At 51.9% G+C, this 22,082-nt stretch overlaps 3 protein-coding genes across 3 annotated transcripts; all 3 read right to left on the reverse strand.

Moving 5' to 3' along the window:
* Window positions 1–13,542: 13,542 nt before the first annotated feature.
* On the reverse strand, window positions 13,543–17,086 carry LOC137846447 (maestro heat-like repeat-containing protein family member 7). The gene is made up of 8 exons (XM_068664392.1): window positions 16,683–17,086; window positions 16,280–16,417; window positions 15,668–15,844; window positions 15,263–15,418; window positions 14,851–14,952; window positions 14,587–14,689; window positions 14,387–14,446; window positions 13,543–13,758 (listed from the first exon to the last, which is right to left on the reverse strand). Exons 1-8 carry the CDS (start codon window positions 16,815–16,817, stop codon window positions 13,622–13,624), a joined length of 1,008 nt encoding a protein of 335 aa, XP_068520493.1. The 5' UTR covers window positions 16,818–17,086; the 3' UTR covers window positions 13,543–13,621.
* Window positions 17,087–17,140: 54 nt separating this feature from the next.
* LOC137846403 (maestro heat-like repeat-containing protein family member 7) lies at window positions 17,141–21,777 on the reverse strand. Its single transcript, XM_068664335.1, has 7 exons — window positions 21,556–21,777; window positions 21,334–21,420; window positions 19,283–19,387; window positions 18,749–18,905; window positions 18,136–18,227; window positions 17,556–17,705; window positions 17,141–17,360 (listed from the first exon to the last, which is right to left on the reverse strand). The coding sequence occupies exons 1-7, from the start codon at window positions 21,775–21,777 to the stop codon at window positions 17,145–17,147; spliced, it is 1,029 nt and encodes a 342-aa protein (XP_068520436.1). The 3' UTR covers window positions 17,141–17,144.
* LOC137846481 (maestro heat-like repeat family member 5) lies at window positions 19,887–21,218 on the reverse strand. The gene is made up of 3 exons (XM_068664446.1): window positions 20,820–21,218; window positions 20,434–20,513; window positions 19,887–20,196 (listed from the first exon to the last, which is right to left on the reverse strand). The coding sequence occupies exons 1-3, from the start codon at window positions 20,928–20,930 to the stop codon at window positions 20,031–20,033; spliced, it is 357 nt and encodes a 118-aa protein (XP_068520547.1). The 5' UTR covers window positions 20,931–21,218; the 3' UTR covers window positions 19,887–20,030.
* Window positions 21,778–22,082: the final 305 nt, after the last annotated feature.

Consider the following 22,082-nt stretch of genomic DNA (forward strand, 5'->3'; position numbering starts at 1 on the left):
CATCCTCTATCTGGTTTACCACGTTGACAACATACACAGAGTCTGAGAAGATATTCATCGGCTCATGCATCCAGCATTGACAAGCCCAAACAACTGCAGACAATGCCAATGTTTGTAATGAATCCCCTGTCTCCTCCGGAATTATGTATTTCTCCCAACTTTTGTTCTCGTACCACACACACACAGCCTTTCTACTTGCCACACCTGCATCAGTGTATACAGTGCGACCCACCACTGGTCGGGACGAAAGCCATGGTACTACATGCCATTTATATGATCTTATAACTTGCCAGAGAGGCCCCTTTGGAGTTTGGGAATGTACCAATCCTGGGTAATCTAACACAGCTTCTTGTAGCGGTATGGATTGCTGTAAACACCATTCCAAATGGTCCTGAGTCATCGGCAGACTAATATCTCCTGGTTTCTGCCCGCTGATCTCAATATTCTGAGAGCGACCCTTAAGTACTAACTCTGCGATAGCTTCCGCCCGTGTCTGAACACGCGATTTTTGCTGAATCGGTAGAAAAATCCATTCCAGAACTCAAAAATGCTGCCCTATCATTCCACCCTTGCTATCACCTGTTTCCTTTATGCCATTCCCATTCCCAGTGCTGTTAGTGTCAGTGGTATCCTCCTGATACCGTTTCTGTCTTTGTTGCCCCTGACTCTCCCCCTTTTCTTTTTGCCACTGACCAAGCACCGCAAATGGATGAGACACACGATTGCTTACCAGTAAGGAGAGTGCAGCTTCTGCTATACGTCTACAAACAGCGCCAGCTGCAACCTGAGAAGCTACTTGTGAAAGAGCCTGCTGTTGCTCATTTGTTAGCGTAATCTGGTGCTTTGCACTCCTGCACCGCAATAAAGGTAGTAATATAGCTAAGACATCATTAGTAATCTGGACAATGTGGCAACCCCACTGAATATTATCCAGGAACATTTGTACATTTATCAAATTATGTAACACCGTAGTTATATCAACTTTCTGGGGACGAATAGTAGAGTCTGATATTTTCCAACCCAAATATAGCCATGGCTGTTCCCATTGAACCTTCTCTGGGGCTATCTTCAACCCTTTTGCTTCCAAAGTATCACAAATAAACTTGAAATCGGAATCCTGGAAGCATTCTGGCCTACCAAACCGAATGTTATCCATATAATGGTAAATAATTACGTCACACCACGCTGTCTGAATTGGTTGTAATGCCCAGGCCACAGATAATTGACATAATGTAGGGGAATTCCTCATCCTCTGCAGAAGCACTAGCCATTCATAGAGCTTTGCCAGGTCCTGTTTGTTAATGGAGGGTGAGATGGGGAAGATGTTAAATGAACTATCTGAATTAGTATCTAGCTACATTACGTATATGGTAAAATATCTTAAGTATTGGGGATGTGGATGAGAACCTCAAAATATCCTAATGATAGGGATGTAGATTAGAAGGAGATGTAAAAAGAAGGTATCGTTCAAGGCTAATGGATGAGGGAAGAATGAACGTCTTGTTAAAAAAGAATGAACAACTTGGTGGCAGGAAACAAGGCAAAGATAAGCAAAAAAGGCTTAAACTGTCCAACAGAATGTCAAAGTCCACAAAGGCAAAGAGAGCTTAACCCCCTCTTCCTCGGTGCCTTCATCCTGAAAGACCCCTGCCCACAACCACCAGGATACATTGCGCAGGCGCAACCGAAAGGAGCTAAGGGTGGGGAGTATGGAAATGAGTACTTGGAAGAGGTCTGCCTTTTCCGGAAATTAATGAATATGTATTAGAGCTCATGTAATATGTAACAGTGTTTGTGCATAAAATTGTGAGAGATGACCGGGCAGGTGAGCACTTTTTGAGGGAAGCTATTCCCAGTGCACCCGGTGCCCTATAAGAAAGTATACCTACGTTACAACCCAATGGTTGTGGAGTCTTTTCCACACGTCAGTTTGGCAAGCCAGGCAGGAGGACTCTGTTCGGTTGTGGGATCGACTGTAGAGTGGACCTCCTAGGTGCACCCCAAGCCCCTTTTTTTCTTTCTCAGAGTAGCTCCTTTCCCTGCCGCTCACTACGGGGATAGAGGAAGATCCTGTGGTTGTGGACAAACGGTATATGTTAATAAAGTTAAGCCAATTTGCCGGGGAGGTCGATAAGTCTCATAGAGACGTCTAGCACGTGACATGAACCCTGAGGGTGTCCTGGGAGGTGGCCGGTAGAGCAGCCAAAAGGGTTTTTGGGGGCTGATAGAACGGCCAAAAGGGGTTTTGAGTATAAGCCATTATACCCTGGTTCCAAGAACCACAAGGAACCTCCTAAAAGATTGTGAAAAGAGACGGGAGGGGGGGTAAGTGAGCCTTAATGATAACTGTTATAGCGTTTGCAGCTGCTGGGGGAATAATTCGAATTGGAATAATAATTGTATGTTGTATTTGTAAAGGCCTGGGCATTTGTTGTTAAAGTATTCTTTTAAACATCGGTAAATACAGTGTAATATAAGGACTGCTATTGGGGTGTATGCCAAAGGGAACTAAATTTGCTCTGGTGTATTATCGGTCTTTCAGGCTCAGCTGTCCATGGTGTAATTGTTTACAGGCAGTTGATTTACGGTTGCCTGATTTTAATTGCATATACTGTGGATTTTGGAGGGATTGGGATAAATTAGTAAACAGCTCCTTAGAGGACGGTGGAACGTTAACTGCTATAGATTAGAATGGGACAAAGTCAAAGCAAAGAAATCTCACAGAAAAGTCCCTTAGGATGTATACTTACACATTGGAGGGATATAGTGGGGCAAGGGGGAACAGAGAGTAAAAGAACTCTTATCAAATATTGTGTTAGGAATGTTTTAACAATTTGTGTCAATAAAGAACAGTCCTGTCTGCCTCTGGGTCCTGCACTGGCAATTTAATTCTTGAACCACAGATGCAGTGTGTCCCAGTCTCCCCCTCATTCTAGTCAATTTATCAAGTCTTCAGAAAATACTCCTCAAATTTATGAACCCGTTTGCTTTTGTTATTCCAAACTTCTATTTCTAACAGTTACAGCCCTTTTTTTTTGTCTTCTTCGAGATTAATTTAACACGGCTATAGGTGTGACTGTCCCTGTGAACGGCTGGTGAGGAATGTTTTAATTACTCATGAAGTGTCAATAAGAAAGCTATTTGTGTTTGTATGAAGTCTTTGATGTCTGGGGGTTTCAGAACAACTGATAACAACTAGTGACTGTTATGGGATACTCTGCAGTCCTCTGATATCTGGCCAGGTGGCCAAGACATTAAGAAGAAGAAAAAAAAGAAGCTGAAGGATGGCTAGGAGACAAGACCTGCAGGGGATGCTGTATAAACTTGACATGGTGCCAAGGAGTACAAAGGGGAAGGACAAGAAAAAAACTTGGAGAGGAAGACTACGAGCCTTCAGCATGAAAGACCCCTAGAGACCCCCAGAGGGACCACCAGAGACTGATGCGCATGCTCCAGTAGCAGGGACTGGACCCCGGAAGCTAATTATAATAACCTATTTTTTTTAGAAGTAGTAATGAATATGTATTAGTCTAGGAGCATAAAAATCAGACACTTGATGTAACTGGTGTGCGTCCTGGTGGAGCGGAGACTCCTGGTGCACCCAGCGCTGTTTGCTTACCTCTATTCTTTCAATAAATCCTATTTTTTTTTTATTTAATCTTATTTTGAAGGCTGAGCCATTTCTAGCATTTCAATCAGTGGTGGCCACTTTATAAATTAGAGGATGGAGAGAAGTGGCCCCTCAATGGAACTATTACTTATAACACTATATTACAGTTGATGCTGTTTCTGAGAAGAGAAAGAAAACGGGATGAGGCTGCATATGCAGACATGTTTTTCACTCTCCGAAATCACCCAGAGTGGCAGAGGGACTGTGGAATTGTGCCTCCACAGGACCCCATGGTGTTAGCCCTTGAGCGAGGAAACAGTAAGGGACTTAAAGGCAAGTTGAGATGGTGTTGTTCAGCGTGCAGCATCGGGCAGAGGTGTACTAAGACAAGTAAAATTCATCAGGGACCAGAACAAGACCTGACAGATGTATTTAAGCCTCCCCCTCGACCACAGGAACAGGGTGATGACTCAGATGAGACTGTGACTCCTCCAGATAGTCATGTATCCTCCCGTACTAGTGTCCTGGTTTCAGTTAGAACAGAGTTAATTTTCTTCCCAGTAGCTGGTAGAATGCTATGTTTTTGCTTAGGATGAGAAGAGTGCTGATAACACCCCGATGTTTTAATCGTTGCAGAGCAGTGCTTATACTAAGCCAAGGACATCTCAGCCTTTTGCTCTGTCCTGCCAACGGGCAGGCTGGGGGTGCAGTAAGAGCTGGGAGGGGACAGACCCAGGACAGGTGACCCAAACTGGCCAAAGGGGTATTCCATACCATCTGACGTCATGATAAACAATATATAGGGGTGGCTAGACGGGGGATGGGGGCCAAACTGCTTGGGGTTAGGCTGGGCATCGGTCAGCAGGTGGTGAGCAATTGCATTGTGCATCACTTGTTTGTACACATAATTATTAGTAGTACTATTATCATCACTGTATATTATTATTATTGTTATTGTTGTTATTATTATTATTGTTGTTGTTGTTGTTATTATTATTTTCCTGTCTTAATAAACTGTCTTTATCTCAACTCATGGGCTTCACTTTCCATTTCTCTCCCCCGTCCCAGAGAGGGAGGGGGGAGGGTGAGCGGACGGCTGCGTGGCGTTTAGCTGCCGGCCGGGCTAAACCACGACAGTCTTTTTGGCGCCCAACATGGGGCTCAAAAGGTTGAGATAACGGCAGATCTGACCAGAGTGCGTTAAACTAAAATTGGTATAAGTATTAGACCTGCTTAATAGTCACTTGTCATAATGCTGATTGCTTTAATCTCAACTCTGCTGCGCCTGTTTTCCAAATAGAGTATTATAGCACATTATTTTCCGTATGTGCTCTCTGTCATGTTGTTTATCCTCCCTGGGCCCTGGTTTCAGATCATTATGGTACTGTGTGTTGTAACAGTGGCTTGTGAGACGATGAAATATCTGGTCATGACTCTAACTTGGTATTTGTACTCAGTAATATCGTCGACTATATACTTTGGAAACTGTATCTTGGAAACTATTAGAATTATACCTGTTGCCTTTTTTCATTAGGGAGTCAATCTGTGGAGGGGAAAGGGGAAGATATTTTTTCTTACTTGATCACTCTCCCTTTCTCCTTCACCACCCTCTTATCCTCCAAGCTTGTTACAATAGCTCTCCAAGATATTGAATATCCTTGGGATACTCAGACCAGCATGGTCTTGTTGTTATGCCTCCTGAATGCGCTTCAGATTCTGCTTTTGCTCAAAGTTAAACAACTACTTAGGAAGCTCATCTGGAGATCTGCCTGGAGGCAGTATAGTTGTGGGTGGCAGGGAGTATGGGAGGATATGGGCAGGCATCTAGAGCAGTTGGCACCCCCAGTGTTTTGGAAATTCACCCCTGAACAACTGCAAAATCCTAAAAATCTGGCAGAATGCTTGAAAAAAAGGTGTCACGACTCTGACAGTTCCAAAGTAACACAAATCATTGTAACGTGCTGGGGCCTGGCTCATGCCTATCGAGCTGCCATGGATACTGCTATCAACTTAATGACAGACCCTGCTGCCAGTCCAAGTCCTGTGACAGATTCAATGGACACTGTGACCCCTACGGTGGACTCTGCAGCTGCTCCAGTTCCAGTTCCTGCAGCTGCTCCAGCTCCAGCTCCTGCAGCCGCTCCAGCTCCTGTGGCTGGGTCAGAGAAACGAGCTGTGGCAGTGCAAGTCGACCCTGCAGAGGGTATTCCAACCCCTGTGGCAGACCCTGTAACGGGGTCAGAGAAAGGAGCGGTAGCCGTACAAGTTGCCCCTGTAGAGAAGGTGAAAAAATGGTATAGAGATTCAGATTGTTTCGAACGCAGAGAGTCTTCTGCCAAATCTAGGTATAGAGATGACGACGACGCTGGGCCATCAGGGATTCAGGAGGAGGAAGATGAGGATGCCGAAAAAATAACAGTAACTACCCAAAACCTATAAGAGCGTGAGCTACGAGATGTGCGAAAAGATTTTGGTCGTTGTATAGGTGAGCAGCTTGTCACCTGGCTGCTCCGGTGCTGGGACACTGGAGCCAATTGTGTGGAATTAGACGGCAGGGAAGCCAGGTGGCTGGGATCCCTTGCTAGAGACGCCGGCATTGACAAAGCAATTGCAGATGGAGCACAATCTCACAGCCTCTGGAGGCGTCTCCTCTCAGCTGTGAGGGAAAGGTATCCCTTCAAGGAAGAACTTGAATGTCTACCAGGCAAGTGGACCACTATGGAGAAAGGAATCCAGTACCTGAGGGAATTAGCCATACGGGAAGTGATTTATGAGGATCCAGACCTCAGACAAACATCCACAGATCCAGATGAAGTCAGGTGTACACGACCCATGTGGCGGAGGTTTGTACGGAGCGCACCATCATCATATGCCAGCTCATTGGCAATAATGGCCTGGAAAGAGGATGAGGAACCCACAGTGGATGAAGTGGCTAAACAACTCCGGCAGTACGAAGAAAGTCTCTCCTCTTCCTTACAGGCCTGCATCTCAGCTGTGGAGAAACTTTCTAAAGAGTTCCACCAACTTAAAGAGAATCTATCTTCCTCCCCACCTGAACCAACCAGTGTCCACCGACCAAAAGAGAACACTTGGGAGAAACTTTCTGAAAAGTTTCACCAACTTGAAGAAAGATTACTCTCCTCCCCACCTGTACAAAGCAGTGTCTCAGCTATCAGGGGTAGGCGTTCTTCCACACAAGGAAGACGATATGGTGGGTACTCACCCCGTGCTACCCTGTGGTTTTACTTACGAGACCATGGAGAGGACATGAGAAAATGGGATGGAAAATCTACCGCGACCCTAGAGGCACGGGTACGTGAGTTGCAAAAGAAAACAATCGGGAAAAAGGGATTCTCTGAAAAGTTTGCTGCTCCAACTTCCAGCAGACAGTCCTTCAAACACAGAAATGAAGAAGATTCTGACCAGGATTAGGTGGGCCCTGCCTCCAGTCAGGGGGAGGAAAGGGACAATCAAGTTTATTGGACTGTGTGGATTCGATGGCCTGGCACATCAGACGCACAGAAGTATAAGGCTTTAGTAGACACCGCTGCACAATGTACTATAATGCCATAGAGCTATAAAGGGCCAGAGCCCATCTGTATTTGTGGAGTGACAGGGGGATCTCAGCAGTTGACTGTATTGGAGGCTGAGGTGAGTCTGACTGGGAATGAATGGGAAAAGCACCGCATTGTGACTGGCCCGGATGCTCCGTGTATTCTTGGCATAGACTATCTTAGAAGAGGATATTTCAAGGACCCAAAAAGGTTCCGGTGGGCTTTTGGTATAGCTGCCTTAGAGACAGAGGGCATTAAACAATTATCTACCTTGCCTGGTCTCTCAGAGGACCCCTCTGTTGTGGGGTTGCTGAGGGTCGAAGAACAGCAAGTGCCAATCGCTACCACAACTGTGCACCGGCGGCAATATCGCACTAACCGAGACTCCCTGGTTCCCATCCATAAGCTAATTCGTCAATTGGAGAGCCAAGGAGTGATCAGCAAGACTCATTCACCTTTCAGTAGTCCCATATGGCCAGTGCGAAAGTCTAATGGCAAGTGGAGACTAACAGTGGACTATCATGGCTTGAACGAAGTCACGCCACCACTGAGTGCTGCAGTGCTGGACATGCTCGAACTCCAGTACGAACCTGAATCGAAGGCAGCCAAGTGGTACACCACAATTGATATCGCTAATGCATTTTTCTCCATCCCTCTAGCAGCAGAGTGCAGGCCACAGTTTGCCTTCACTTGGAGGGGAGTCCAATATACTTGGAATCGGCTGCCCCAGGGGTGGAAACACAGCCCTACCATTTGCCATGGACTGATCCAGTCTGCGCTAGAGCAGGGGGAAGCTCCTGAACACCTGCAGTACATCGATGACATGATTGTGTGGGGTGACACAGCAGAGGAAGTTCTCGAGAAAGGAAAGAAAATAGTCCAAATCCTTCTGAAAGCCAGTTTTGCCATAAAACAAAATAAAGTCAAAGGACCTGCACGAGAGATCCAGTTTTTAGGAATAAAATGGCAAGATGGGCGTCGTCAAATCCCAATGGATGTGATCAACAAAATAACAGCTGTGTCTCCACCAACTAGCAAAAAAGAAACACAAACTTTCCTAGTTTGTTGTGGGGTTTTGGAGAATGCACATTCCAAATTACAGTCTGATTGTAAACCCGCTCTACCAAGTAACCTGTAAGAAGAATAAGTTTGAATGGGGCCCTGAGCAACGACAAGCCTTTGAACAAATCAAGCAGGAAAAAGTTCATGCAGTAGCCCTTGGGCCAGTCTGAACAGGACCAGATGTAAAGAATGTTTTCTACAGCGCAGTCGGGGAGAATGGCCCCACCTGGAGCCACTGGCAGAAAGAACCTGGGGAAAATCAAGGTCGACGCCTGGGGTCAACGAGAAAAATGGCCAGTTCTCTATCTCTACACTGATTCATGGATGGTAGCAAGTGCCCTGTGGGGATGGTTACAGCAATGGAAGCAAAACAACTGGCAGCGTAGGGGCAAACCCATCTGGGCTGCTGCATTGTGGCAAGATATTGCTGCTTGGGTAGAGAACCTGGCTGTAAAGGTACGCCATGTAGATGCTCATGTGCCCAAGAATCAGGCTACTGAAGAACATCAAAACAACCAGCAAGTGGATCAGGCTGCTAAGATTGAAATAGCTCAGGTGGACCTGGATTGGCAGCATAAAGGTGAATTATTTATAGCCCGATGGGCCCATGACACCTCAGGCCATCAAGGCAGAGATGCCACATACAGATGGGCTCGTGATCGAGGGGTGGACCTGACCATGGACGCTAGAGCACAGGTTATTCATGACTGTGAAACATGTGCTGCAATCAAGCAAGCCAAACGGTCAAAGCCTCTTTGGTATGGAGGACGATGGCTGAAATATAAATATGGAGAGGCCTGGCAGATTGATTACATCACAGTCCCTCAAACTCGCAACGGCAAGTGCCACGTACTTACAATGGTGGAAGCAACCACCGGGTGGCTGGAAACATATCCTGTGCCTCATGCCACCACCCGGAACACTATCCTGGGCCTTGAAAAGCAAGTCCTATGGCGACATGGCACCCCAGAAAGAATAGAATCAGACAATGGAACTCATTTCCGAAACAACATTATAGACACTTGGGCCAAAGAGCATGGTATTGAGTGGGTGTATCACATCCCCTATCATGCACCAGCCTCCGGGAAAGCTGAACGATACAATGGCCTGTTAAAGACTACATTGAAAGCAATGGGCGCTGGGACATTCAAAAATTGGGATACGCATTTGGCAAAGGCCACCTGGTTAGTCAATACTAGGGGATTTGCCAACCGAGCTGGACCTGCCCAATCAAACCTGTTGCGTACTGTAGATGGGGATAAAGTTCCTGTAGTGCATGTAAGAAATATGCTGGGTAAAACAGTCTGGGCTACTCCTGCCTCAGGAAAAGGCAAACCCATTCATGGAATTGCTTTCGCTCAGGGACCTGGATACACTTGGTGGGTGATGCAAAAGAACGGAGAGGTCCGGTGTGTACCTCAAGGAGATTTAATACTGGGTGAGAATAGCCCATGAATTGAATTGTACCATGTTCATTACTATATAATACTGTATGTTATCACTACCATGACTACTATAGGTGACTAATTAGAATGTATGGAAAAGAGTGTAACCTGAGCATGACATAAATGGTATGGAATAAGGGGTGGATAGATGTCCTGGTTTCAGTTAGAACAGAATTAATTTTCTTCCTAGTAGCTGGTGGAATGCTATGTTTTGGCTTAGGATGAGAAGAGTGCTGATAACACCCCGATACTTTAATTGTTGCAGAGCAGTGCTTATACTAAGCCAAGGACATCTCAGCCTTTTGCTCTGTCCTGCCAACGGGCAGGCTGGGGGTGCAGTAAGAGCTGGGAGGGGACAGACCCAGGACAGGTGACCCAAACTGGCCAAAGGGGTATTCCATACCATCTGACGTCATGCTAAACAATATATAGGGGTGGCTAGTTGGGGGATGGGGGCCAGACTGCTCGGGGTTAGGCTGGGCATCGGTCAGCGGGTGGTGAGCAATTGCATTGTGCATCACTTGTTTGTACACATTATTAGTAGTAATACTATTATCACCATCATTGTTATTATTATTACATGTATTGTTACTATTATTTTCCTGTCTTAATAAACTGTCTTTATCTCAACTCACGGGCTTCGCTTTCCCGTTTCTCTCCCATCCCAGAGAGGGAGGGGGGAGGGTGAGCAAACAGCTGTGTGGTGTTTAGCTGCCGGCCGGGTTAAACCACTACAGGTCCACAAATGCCAACAGGACATGAATGCACAGCAGCCACAGCACGGGTAATTGCAGACTTATCCTTCACAGATGAAAAAGGTGACCCTGCTCAGTCTCTTGATAATACTGCGCCTATCTTCTGAAGAGGATTCACAAAGAATGGCTTGATATATCTAGAGATTAAAATATAACCCAAAAAGGTTAAAAATATTATATTTGTAGATTAATTTATAACCCCAAAACAGAAGCATACGCCACCACATCCCAAAACCAAGTTAGCCAGCAACTGATGCTAAATATCCCCCTATTAAGAGAATTCCAAGCACTTAAAATCCAGAAGGTTACAAGACTCTACAGCCAGCAAAAGAGCAGGAAAAAGCTCCAAAAACAAAAGAAACTGTCTCCAACCCTGAAAAAGGCTACATCTTACATGCCTACTGCTGTTGTTTTCAGATACGCACAGGGAACTTGGATGATACATTTCCCCTAAACCCTGCTCCATCACTTTACCACCAATGTTGCAACTTTGATAATATTTGAAATAGAGGTGAAGGCATAAGGTCACAATTGCAGGAAGCCCCGTAATTCTGCAAAAATCAGAAGGGACCTAGAACCACAGAGAAAACACGCAAAATAACATCATTTGTTAACAACGACGTAAGAAGTTGTTAACAAAACAACAACTATCCATAAGCACGCTGTAAAAATTACTCACTTGAAGAAGAGCTGCATGCGGTAAAGGCACCTACTACTACAAAGATGGCTTTACTCTCAAAGATCCTACGAGTTGTTACCTCAAAAAGACGTGCTTCTCTCTCTCAACTTGGAAACGCATCAGCCCATACTCTCTGACCCACCTAAAGAACCCTGCACGCTGGCAGGATGCAGCGGTGCTGCGGGATGGGGACATTTCCTGCCTCTGCAAGTGAATTCCGAAGCCTGCTGCACGCACTCAGGGATTTCCCCACAACACTGCGCTCATGGCATTAATGCATGCCATTACCAATGCTGCATGCATTAGTGGAGATGCACTTCACTTGGGCCATTGCCTTCTCTCCCAGCCTTGCCATTGTCCCCCCGGCACAGCTCTAACAAGCTGTTTAAGCCCCGTCCCCCGTCTTACCTAGTTTAAAGCCCTCTCAATGAGCCCCACCAGCTCCTGGCCTAGGATCCGTTTCCCCCTTAGAGACAGGGAGATACGATTATGTAAGGGGCAATATCTGGGTAAATATGACAACCCTCACCCCTCCCCATCTACCCCCAAATGTACAGCTCCTCCAGGACGTACGTGCAGGAGGAGCAGGCAAAGAAAGGCTAATTCAATTAAGGCTAATTTCATGGGCACCATGTTTCTTCTTCAGCCTTGATTTTGTGGCTAGAACTGAGTCTTATATACAAAAGCAAGGCCGATACAACAATTTATCAAGTTCAGCAATCCCTTCAGCTTGCTATGTTACATCTTTTCTGTTTTATCCTCATTGTTTCAAAGAGAGGAGAGAAGCCACAAAAGGCACTATGGCCCTTAAGGTGGAGTCGATCTTCAACATTGACCCTTGCGGAAGGGGACAGGCAGGGCTCCACAGGGTGCTGAAGGGTGTTCCCCGGGGCTATGGGATGCGCTGGATGGCAAGAGACACGAGAGCAAACGGGGCCCTCGGCAGACCCTGAAAGGAGCCCGGTGCCCACAGGCAAGCTGACTTAAAGAAAAAGGAGTCCACAATCAGTAAGCTTGTAAGCGCTGGGCAGAACGGGGGGTAATCCCACCAATGACTACCTGACGTGGCAACTTGCCTTGCTTATCTACAGCAGAGTTACATGGGCCTGAAGTTTCACAACGCGCCTGTACATATTCATAGCCTGTCCCCGCTTCGTCTTAAAATTAGTCCCAAGCAGTCATTTCCGGAAACTCCTCCCATTTGCACCAGGGAGGTGGTCAGTGAGAGAGGGAGTTAGGAGAATACAGTAATTTACTACCTTTTTAGAAATGAAATGAATGCACTAACTATATAGAAATGGGGGGACAGAGAGAGGGAGTTAGGAGCCTCTTATCAAGCACAGATAGAGCGCTGATGGCATTAAGCTAGGATGCTGCTCAGCGTCTTTGCTAGCCGTGGTACATTGTGCAAATTACCTAAAGCAAGAAGCTTTTCTTAGGATCTTTGAGAGTATAGCCATCTTTGTAGTAGTAGGTGCCTTTTCTGCATGCAGCTCTTCTTCAAGTGAGTAATATTTACAGCATGCTTATGGATAGGAAGATGATGTTATTTTGCAGTGACGAGGAAGAGTCACCAACCTTCATCCCCACGACCCCTGATGACAACCACCAGGAGACACTGCACAAGCGCAGATGGGAGGAGTTTCCAGCAATGACTGCTTGGGACTAATTTTAAGACGAAGTGGGGACAGACTGTGAATATGTACAGGTGCGTTGTGGAACTTCAGGCCTAGTAACTCTTTGCTGCAGATAAGCAAGGCAAGTTGCCGCATGAGGTGCGCATGACCTTGGTGGTGTGAGGAAAATCTCACATAACTTTCTTTAGACAGAATCTTCTGTGAAGCTATTTTATTTGCGATTGCAAGGGCGGGCGTCCTGTCAATCAGGAGCGCATTTTAGTAAACAAATCCTAACCTTTTATTCCCTATTAGCCGACACCTGATCACCTCCCCTGTTTCCTCATTGGCAGAGTACTACAGGTTCACAAGCTGCTCGACCCTCCTCTATACCATATATGTACCATTTTTCTTGTTTTCAACCCTTGAATTTCTCCCTTCTTGTGTGTTGAGGTCTTGTGATCTTTGTTTTACTGTTCTCATACTGCTCATCCTGTTTGTCTCAAGCTTGCAACTTATTTTGGAACAGCGAGGCCTTCTACCGTCCACTCATCTACTTAGCATTTCTCCTTGTTATGACTACACAACTACCTTGCAATACAGAAAATTAGTTCTGTACTGCAAAAACACAACTTTGTTTCTCACAGGGGGACTACCCCCGTGCCGCCCAGCGCTGAATAAACACACCTATTTTACAATCTTATGGATTGTGGAGTCCGTTTTCCATAAGCCACCGCCCCTAAGCCATTCCCCACCACACCACCTAAAACCCTTACAGCTGCCCACTACGGTAGAGGCTGGAATGCTCAGCACACCATGCAAAGGATTCCACGGCCCTGCACGTGGTGTTGGAATTTTAATGGAATGCAGGCGTTTGAAGGTTTTGTGCCTCTCCCTGGCTTAGGAGAGGCAGCAGCACAGTGCCCGCCGGCACCAGCTCGATGTCAGCTGCTCCCTTGGACGTGTCAGGATGAAGATGGTCTGAGTGGCCAGAGACACAACACTTTCCTCCTCGTCATTCTGCAAGGGCCGGAGGACTGCAATGGAGAGAAACAGAGCAGAAATTAAACCCACCTGTCTGCAGAGACTGCGGGCAGAGCCTGCCACCCCTCCACCCGTCACTTCCCGCAAAGACACAGAGGGACCAAGGGGTTAGAGTCAGAGAATCATTAACTATCCTGCGTGGGAAGGGATCACTGAGCCCAACTCCTGACTGCACACTGGACGGCACAGGACTTAACACCACATATCCAACAGCTTTGTCCAAATGCTTCTTGAACACCCGCGAGCTCGGGCACCATGCCTGCTTGCCTGGGGAGCCTGCTTCAGTGCCCAACCACCCTCTCAGGGAGGAACTTTTCCCCAAAATCTGATCTGAACATCCCCTGACCCGGCTTTAAGCCACTCCCTCGCCTCCTATCACCGGTCGCCTGAGAGGAGAGCTCGGTGCCTCCCTCTCTGCTCCCCGTCACAAGGAAGTTGTAGACAGACGTGTTTTGCTGTTAACATACTCCAGAAAAGCCCTTTTTCTTAGCCAGCGCAGTACTGGCCAGCTTCAACCCCAGCCGAGCTTTTGGCCATACAAACTTTCTCCCTTCCCTCTGAGAAAGGTGAATGCCCCCTGCCCCACCGGTCGTGGACCCACACCCCGCTGCCCTCACTCACTGCTGCAGATTTCATGGATCTTCATCTCGCTCTGGTCCTTGCAGTGCTGCGCGGCAAGACCTAGGCACAAAGCTGCTGTCAGAAGCCTGCAAGGCTGCCCCCAGGCCCACTTGCATGGGGACCCAGTCCGGGGGGGGACTCTAGGGACACTGGGGCTGCTAAAGGCTGACAAAGGAGGGACCCCGGGGGCTGTGGCTCACCGATGAACCTGACGGCTGCCTCCCGCAAGGCGACCTGAGTGTGCTGCAGGTACGGCAGGCTCTGCTGCAGGTATTTCTCCACCTTTCCCTTGTCCTGCACGAGCTGGAGAGAGCGCAAGGTTACAGGGCTTGCAGACCCTGCCCGGCTGGACAGACCACCCCCTCCTGCCAACACCCCCCCTTCCCCTCAGGCCATTCCCATCTCCCAGCCACGAGCCCTGTGGGGCTGGGGTTTTGAGGTATGGAGAGAGCTGTTGTCTTTACCAAGTACTCTGCGATCTTCCAGGTCTGCTCTGTCTGCGCCAGGTGCTTGAGTTTTCCCTGCTTCAGGAAGTCTGCAGCGGTGACAAGGGCTTCCAGGGAGGCCTGCAGAGCAGCAGAGGCTGAGAGATGGCACCAGAGCCCAGGGAAGGGGACCTGGCAACACCCACCTCTTGGCAGGGCTGCAGGCCTTTCCCAGCCCCCGGTGGGATAATGCAGTGGGGGGTGAGTGTGAACTGCGTTTGGCATAAGGAAGGAGGGGAGCTGTGCCCCCATTCTCCATGACACAGGCAGCTGCACCCCAAAGGGACACACATGCCAAGTGCCCGATTACCTTCAGCCCTGGCCCCGGACACCCAGGCAACCCCTGTGGTGTCAGTCTGCTAGTCCCTCTAGTCAGGTATGCCATACGCACCTTGGCCACGCTCTGGGTCTGGTCACTCAGGTGAAAAAAGAGTGGGAGCAGGCCCCTCTGCACGACCTTCTTCAGCTGCCTCTTGTGGTTCCACAACACAGCCTGCATCACTTTGTTGTAGAGGCAGATGGAGAGCTCTTGCAGCTGGCTGCACTCCTGGTAGGGAGGAAGAGAGGAAGACTTCAGCAAGAGCTGCTCCCTGCCCGCGGTGAGCAGGGGCGTTAGGGTGGCTGACGTGAACGGAGGTGCTACAGAATCAGAGTGTGCTCAAAGGAGCTGTGGCCAGATCTGTAGCCACACTGAAAGGACGCAGCCCCACTAGAGGGAACGTAAGAGGCCTCCTTCACGGGGGGCAGCTGTCATGAGAGTGCCCGTCTGTGGGCTCAGGTCCTGCAGCAGCCTTACATCGTTAAACAGTGGCAGGATGTCCCCAGCCACTTGCAGAGCGATGGAGCTGGCCTGCTTCCTCTTCACATGATCCATCACGTTTCGGATGAGAAGCAGGGCCTTCATCTTGGTGTCAGCCCTGGCAACGTGCAGGCCCTGAATGATGCCTGGCAGCAGCACGGGAAGTTTTCTTGCCTGGAGGAAGGACAGAGTTTCCATTTGGTGAAACGATGAAAGGCCACCCTGGCCAGAAGCCTGTGGTGCCAGAGCACCAGGCTGCCATCTTGCTCGCGCAGAGGCAGCACGAGAGTCGCAGCGGGCAGCAGCCACCAGACAGGCGATGGCCATGGGCAGCCCTTGCGTATGTGAGGGGAGCAAGGGTAGGAAAAGGAGGGCAGCTGAGCAAAGACTCTGTGCCCCCTTTTCGGACCCGCTCCAAAAGGTACACGGCATGCATGGAAAGCTCCCCAGAGAGCCGCTGGGCCCCTCCATGGCCAGCTCATTTCTTGGCCATTTCTTCTGCGCCACAGAGCTGCGGGCAGAGCAGAGCCCTCCCAGCTGGCCGGGAGCAGGCCATGATACCTTCAGGACAAAGGCCCACCGGCCTTCACAGTAGTGTGCCCTGCTCACCGTGACAGGTGTCTCTGACGCTGGGAGGAGAGCGCTGAGCACCACCGAGTACGTCACTCGGTTGGGATGCTCCAAGAGCCTCTGGAGGTGGCGCAGGGCCTCCGAGTCGTCTTCTCCAACATCTGGGTGGGCCAGCAGCTGAAAGGAACACAGCATTGAGAGACTGTCGGAGCCTGCAGGGCTGCAGGCAGCTCCTGGCTCTCCCAGTGCCTCAGGCCAGGGGCAGCTGGGGCTGTGGAGGGCCGCAGGGCCCCTGAGTGCCCTGTGCCTGGCAGCACCCAGCAGCCTTTCTTTGCCTGCTCCTCCCGCACAGACATCCTGAAGGAGCTGCCAGTTTGGGGGTAGATGGGCAGAGGCACACACACGGCCCTGAAGAGGAGCAAGGCCTCGTCCAGTAACTCACCGCCAAGTGAGGGATGCAGTTGTCCTCTGGGATGAAGCCCGGGAGCCCGCGCAGCTTCTGCTCCTGGAGCACGCCAAGTGTCTCCCTCAGGACATTCTCCATCGTCTGGTTCTGGGAGAACATGGTTTCCCACATGGCCAGGGCAGCGCTGCAAGGACGGAGCACTCAGTCAGCAGGGCACACTCCGCCCCAGCGCCGTGGCCTGCACAGGCCCTGCAGGCCCCAGGCTGTCCTGCAGCCCTGGCCCTGCCGCCCCCCTCCCTTGGGGTGCCCTGGGAGCCTTGTCCAGGCAAGCAGGAGAGGGCAGAGATGACGTTCCCTGTGGTGGCAGGGATCCTGGCTGGCTTGCTCAGCTCTGGCTGCCCTGGCTGTGGCCAAGGAACCACGGCTGGAAAGCATGGCGGCGTGGAGGGCCCTGTTCTGGAAACACAGAGCAGGGCCCTGGAGTTTGCTGTGGATGTGTCAGGCGGAAAGTCTCCTGTCCCCTCCCCTCCCATACAAGAAGCCCTGAAGGTTGGCATGCCTGTCAGATGATGGCGAGATCTGCAGCAGGGTGCTGGCCACCTCCCTTGGCCGCTGGTTGGCCAGACAGAGGATGAGGATGTCCAGGCTGCGCCGGGCTGATGCCGTGTTGATGTACTCCACGTGTCTGTAGATGCACCTCACGATCTCTGGCACCTGGAGAGGCAAAAGTGGAGTGCAGACGTACTTTCAGCCACTACTGTGACTTTCAGTCACACAACTGCCCTTCCCATGGCTCTGGGATGGCTTCCAGGGATTGCCTGCGGTGCCTGAGAGGGCTGGACGTGGGAGGGAGGAAGCGGGGCCTGACATGGGCTAACGGGCAGGGCAATCCAACTGCAGGCCACTTACGTCGGTCAGCCAGGAGGCAGGGTCTTCGATGGCCATGTCCAGCACACCGCTGACCTCCTGTTTGTCGTATGTGTTGGAGTCTCTCAGGGCTTCAATGACCTTGAGGATGACGTCTGTCCTCTGAGACTGCTGGAGGTATTTTCCAAAGTTCTGCAAGGAGGAAGGGACGTAAGACACGTTGCAGCAAGTGCCCCGATGGTGCTGCAGAACTGAGCGGTGAGAGCAGCTCTGGAGACAGATGCCTGAGCGTGCTGGCAGCAGTGCCCACGGGAAAGCAGGAAGCAGGGGCTGCAGTCCCTGCGTGGTGGGGGCTGAGAAGAGCCCTCGGGGTGAGGGACCAGGGTTGGAGGCACGGGCCCAGGGTGCTGGCCCTGGAGATATGCGGGGCTTGCTGGTGGCCAGGAGGGCCAGGAGAAACTGCTGCTGGGAGGCCTATGGAAAGGCCCTACTCAGGGACAGCAGGACCGCGCGGGCCAGAACAGCGAGGCCACACCAGCCGCACTGATGCTGGAGCCCTGTGTTCCCACAAGTCTCCTGCTGCTGCTGGGACAAGTGTGCCAGGAAGGGAGGAACTCATTACCGTGGCAATGTCCGTGGCAGTGGGTAAAGGAAGCCTCGGTATGGCCTCAGCTTTCCCCTGAGGCTGTTGACTAGCTTCTGGCGCTGTTCTTCCTAAACACGGCAGCGGAGGGGGACAAAAAGAAGAAGATTCACAAGGACAAGCCACTTTTGTTAGGAGGCTTACCAAGTGGTGAAAAGAGCTTTTGAGTAGGAATGGCTGAGGAGGGCGGAGATGCTGCAGAGCCCAGGGAGGCAGTGTTGGACAGAGATGGAAAGCAAAGGCAGACAGCTGATGGGAGCAACGGAGATGGCAAGAGAGCAAGGGCTGACGTGTGCCTCAGGGGTACACATGTAAATGCTCCCAGCCTGGGACACGCAAAGGAACGAGAGCCCTGCGTGCAAATCGCACAACTAAAACGCTATTGGCCTAACTGAGGTGTGGGGGGTGGCTCGAAGGGCTGGAGCGCTGTAGTGCAGGGATACGAGGGGGACATATAGGGATCCTCTCTCTAGGAAGACCGCTCTAGAGGTCTCCACAAGAGCGCTCCATGGCACTACTTAGGAGAAGAAGCAAGTGCCTCAGGCAGTGCCTGTGTCTGGAGGGGAAGGAAGCCCAACACAGCTTCTCTTACTGTTTTTCTGGATGAATTGGTAGAGGTAATAAAGAGCATCCGAAGCCTCCCATCGTATCTGCCTATTCTTGCACGTGTGGCAGAGGAGGAGCCATCCCACCAACTGTCCCAGGAGCGGCACATTGCACTCAGTGTATCCTCCATCAGCGCTGTGGTCCTGGGCGAGAGAGAGAGGAGGGAAGTGCTGTGGGAGGCAGCTGGGGCCAAAGTCCTGGAGCCAAGAGTGTGCCCAGGGCTGGCTCCCAGGTGAGTCAGCAGCCTTGGCCATGCCTGCTCTCCCACCGTGCTCCCTGGGCGCTTGAGGCCTGCACAGGACGGGGGGCAGAGCTGGCTCCCAAGAGTGCTCTCAGGGACTGGGAACATCCCCCACTCGGGGTCCATGGGCAAAGGAGGGCTGAAGGCCCTTGCTTCAGGGCTGAGCCCTAGCTGAGGGTCTGTAGCCGGGCTTGCCTCGGCAGCACCCCTGAGCTGCAGGCTGATGTGGTCTGCGGGGAAGGGGAGGTGGGCTGGCTGGAGGGGTGCGTGGCTCCTTACCTCCGGTGAGAAGCGTGTGGCTAGCCAGCTGGTCAGCTTCGCGGCCCTCCCCACGGCCCTCTCGCAAATAGCTTCGCTGTGGGAGTTGGCAAAGGGCAGCAGAATCTGTGAGGGGAGAAAGTGCTGGTCTGCCCTGGGAGCTGATGCCTGCTAAAGCAGGAGCATCAGTGCTGGGCTCCCGCAGCACTCCGATCTTGGGAGGAAAGCACCACGGACAGGGAGGCAGGTGGACAGCAGCAGCACCAGTGGTGACCAGTGCAGTGCCTGGGAAGAGGGGTCCAATTCCTGCCGCTGTGTACACGCAAAGGAAGCCCAGGAGTGCCATGGGCAAGGCTTTTCTCCGACACAGGAGGAGTCTGTGGAGGGGAAAGGTCTGCAGCCAGGGGATACGGGGCTGCCAGAAGACCTCAGTGGGCAGCCCCCGGTTCCCCCAAGGGAGGCGGGCACCCTTCCTGCCCTGTGCTGCCTGTGCGTGGCACTGAAGTAGGGTCTGTCCGTTCCGGAGTGGATGCTGAATTCCCTCCGGGTGAGGAAGCGCCCCTGGGAACACTGCTCTTGGCAAGTGGCAGACCTGCAAGATGTCCTGGAGCTCACTGAAGCCAGAGGTGGGAGAATTTCTTATGAAGAGCCTCAGCATGCGGTCCATGGCATCCAGGGTCTGCAAGGACAACAAAGGGGTGGCAGTGGATCTCCAGTCCCTCTCCCTCTGCCAGGATCTGCACAGATCTCAGCACAGAGCAGCCAGGGATCAACCCAGAGGGATGGGTGCTCCAAGAGCTCTCCCAGAGCATACCCTCAAGTAGTAGATGCGGCTCTCGCACTCCAAATGCTCGTGTGAGGGCAGCAAGAAGACACTGCTGAAACAGGCGAGCAGGATGCTCTTCTTCTTGCCCTCCAGCACTGAGTTGACATAGCTGCAAAGAAAGCAAGGGGCCTCGTTGTCACGGTGCTGGGAGCAGGGCCTCAGGGCCTCAGGGAGGAGGACGCAGCACTGCGGGGCCTCGGTCCCTGCCATGGGGACTGCCTTCCACCTTCCAGAAACCCCGAGGCTTGGCGAGCAGCGGCCCCGCGGCTGGCACTGCCAGGCTGCTGCCTAGACAGGGGAAGCCTGGAAGCCAGGCCCAGGGCCAGAGCAGGGGCTGGGCACGTACCTCAAGTGGCCAAGTGCAAGCATGGCTTGCTGCTGCACCGCTGTGTGCAGAACGTCCAAGGGCTCCTCTTCCAGCAGCACCTGCAGAGCACAACCGGGATGGCACCGGGCATCGGGCGGCCCAGCTCGGCAGCGCCAGCAGAGCTGGTCCAGGTCAGAAGGGCCGGTGGAGCCCCAGTGCCCCCAGCCAGCTGTGGCACCCAGAGGGCCGCCCTGCCACCTCCCTGCTGCTGAGCTCTCCGCTGGCGGGGCTTCTCAATGGCCCCAAGGCCGTCAGGGGCAGCTGAGTGTCCACGCAGTGCTTGCCCCCGCCAAAGCCCTCGAGAGTCCCGTCCCCACAGCCTGCCCTTGCACCCCTCCCAGAGCCTCCAGGGGGTGTCCCATCACCTTAATATGCTCTGCCAGCTGGTATTTCTTGCAGAAGGCATCGAGGCCGCACCACAGGTCGCAGTTTTTGGCACTTCTGCACACGCTGATGATGCTCCTTAGGAACTTCATCTTCAGGTCTTTATCCTGGCAGCCGGGTGGCAGAGAGACCAACGGGGAGTGTGAGAGGGGAGACCCACGGCCAGCAGCAGGACCAAAGCCTCGAGGGGCTCAGGGCTGTGCGGGGCTCAGGGAGGAGGACGCGGCGCTGCAGGGTTTCGGTCCCTGCCATGAGGACTGCCTTCCACCTTCCAGAAGCCCTGAGGCTCGGCGAGCAGCAGCCCCGTGGGATACGGGGCTGCCAGAAGACCTCAGTGGGCAGCCCCCGGTTCCCCCAAGGGAGGCGGGCACCCTTCCTGCCCTGTGCTGCCTGTGCGTGGCACTGAAGTAGGGTCTGTCTGGATGGGAGTGGATGCTGAATTCCCTCCGGGTGAGGAAGCACCCCTGGGAACACTGCTCTTGGCAAGTGGCAGACCTGCAAGATGTCCTGCAGCTCACTGAAGCCGGAGAGGGGAGAATTTCTGATGAAGAGCCTCAGCATGCGGTCCATGGCGTCCAGGGTCTGCAAGGACAACAAAGGGGTGGCAGTGGATCTCCAGTCCCTCTCCCTCTGCCAGGATCTGCACAGATCTCAGCACAGAGCAGCCAGGGATCAACCCAGAGGGATGGGTGCTCCAAGAGCTCTCCCAGAGCATACCCTCAAGTAGTAGATGCGGCTCTGGCACTCCAAATACTCATGTGAGGGCAGCAAGAAGACACTGCTGAAACAGGCGAGCAGGATGCTCTTCTTCTTGCCATCCAGCACTGAGTTGACATAGCTGCAAAGAAAGCAAGGGGCCTCGTTGTCACGGTGCTGGGAGCAGGGCCTCAGGGCCTCAGGGAGGAGGACGCAGCACTGCGGGGCCTCGGTCCCTGCCATGGGGACTGCCTTCCACCTTCCAGAAGCCCCGAGGCTTGGCGAGCAGCGGCCCCGCGGCTGGCACTGCCAGGCTGCTGCCTAGACAGGGGAAGCCTGGAAGCCAGGCCCAGGGCCAGAGCAGGGGCTGGGCACGTACCTCAAGTGGCCAAGTGCAAGCATGGCTTGCTGCTGCACCGCTGTGTGCAGAACGTCCAAGGGCTCCTCTTCCAGCAGCACCTGCAGAGCACAACTGGGATGGCACCGGGCATCGGGCGGCCCAGCTCGGCAGCGCCAGCAGAGCTGGTCCAGGTCAGAAGGGCTGGTGG

This window comes from Anas acuta, chromosome 32 (genome assembly GCF_963932015.1).
Source record: "Anas acuta chromosome 32, bAnaAcu1.1, whole genome shotgun sequence".
In the NCBI taxonomy this organism is placed as follows: Eukaryota; Metazoa; Chordata; class Aves; order Anseriformes; family Anatidae; genus Anas; species Anas acuta.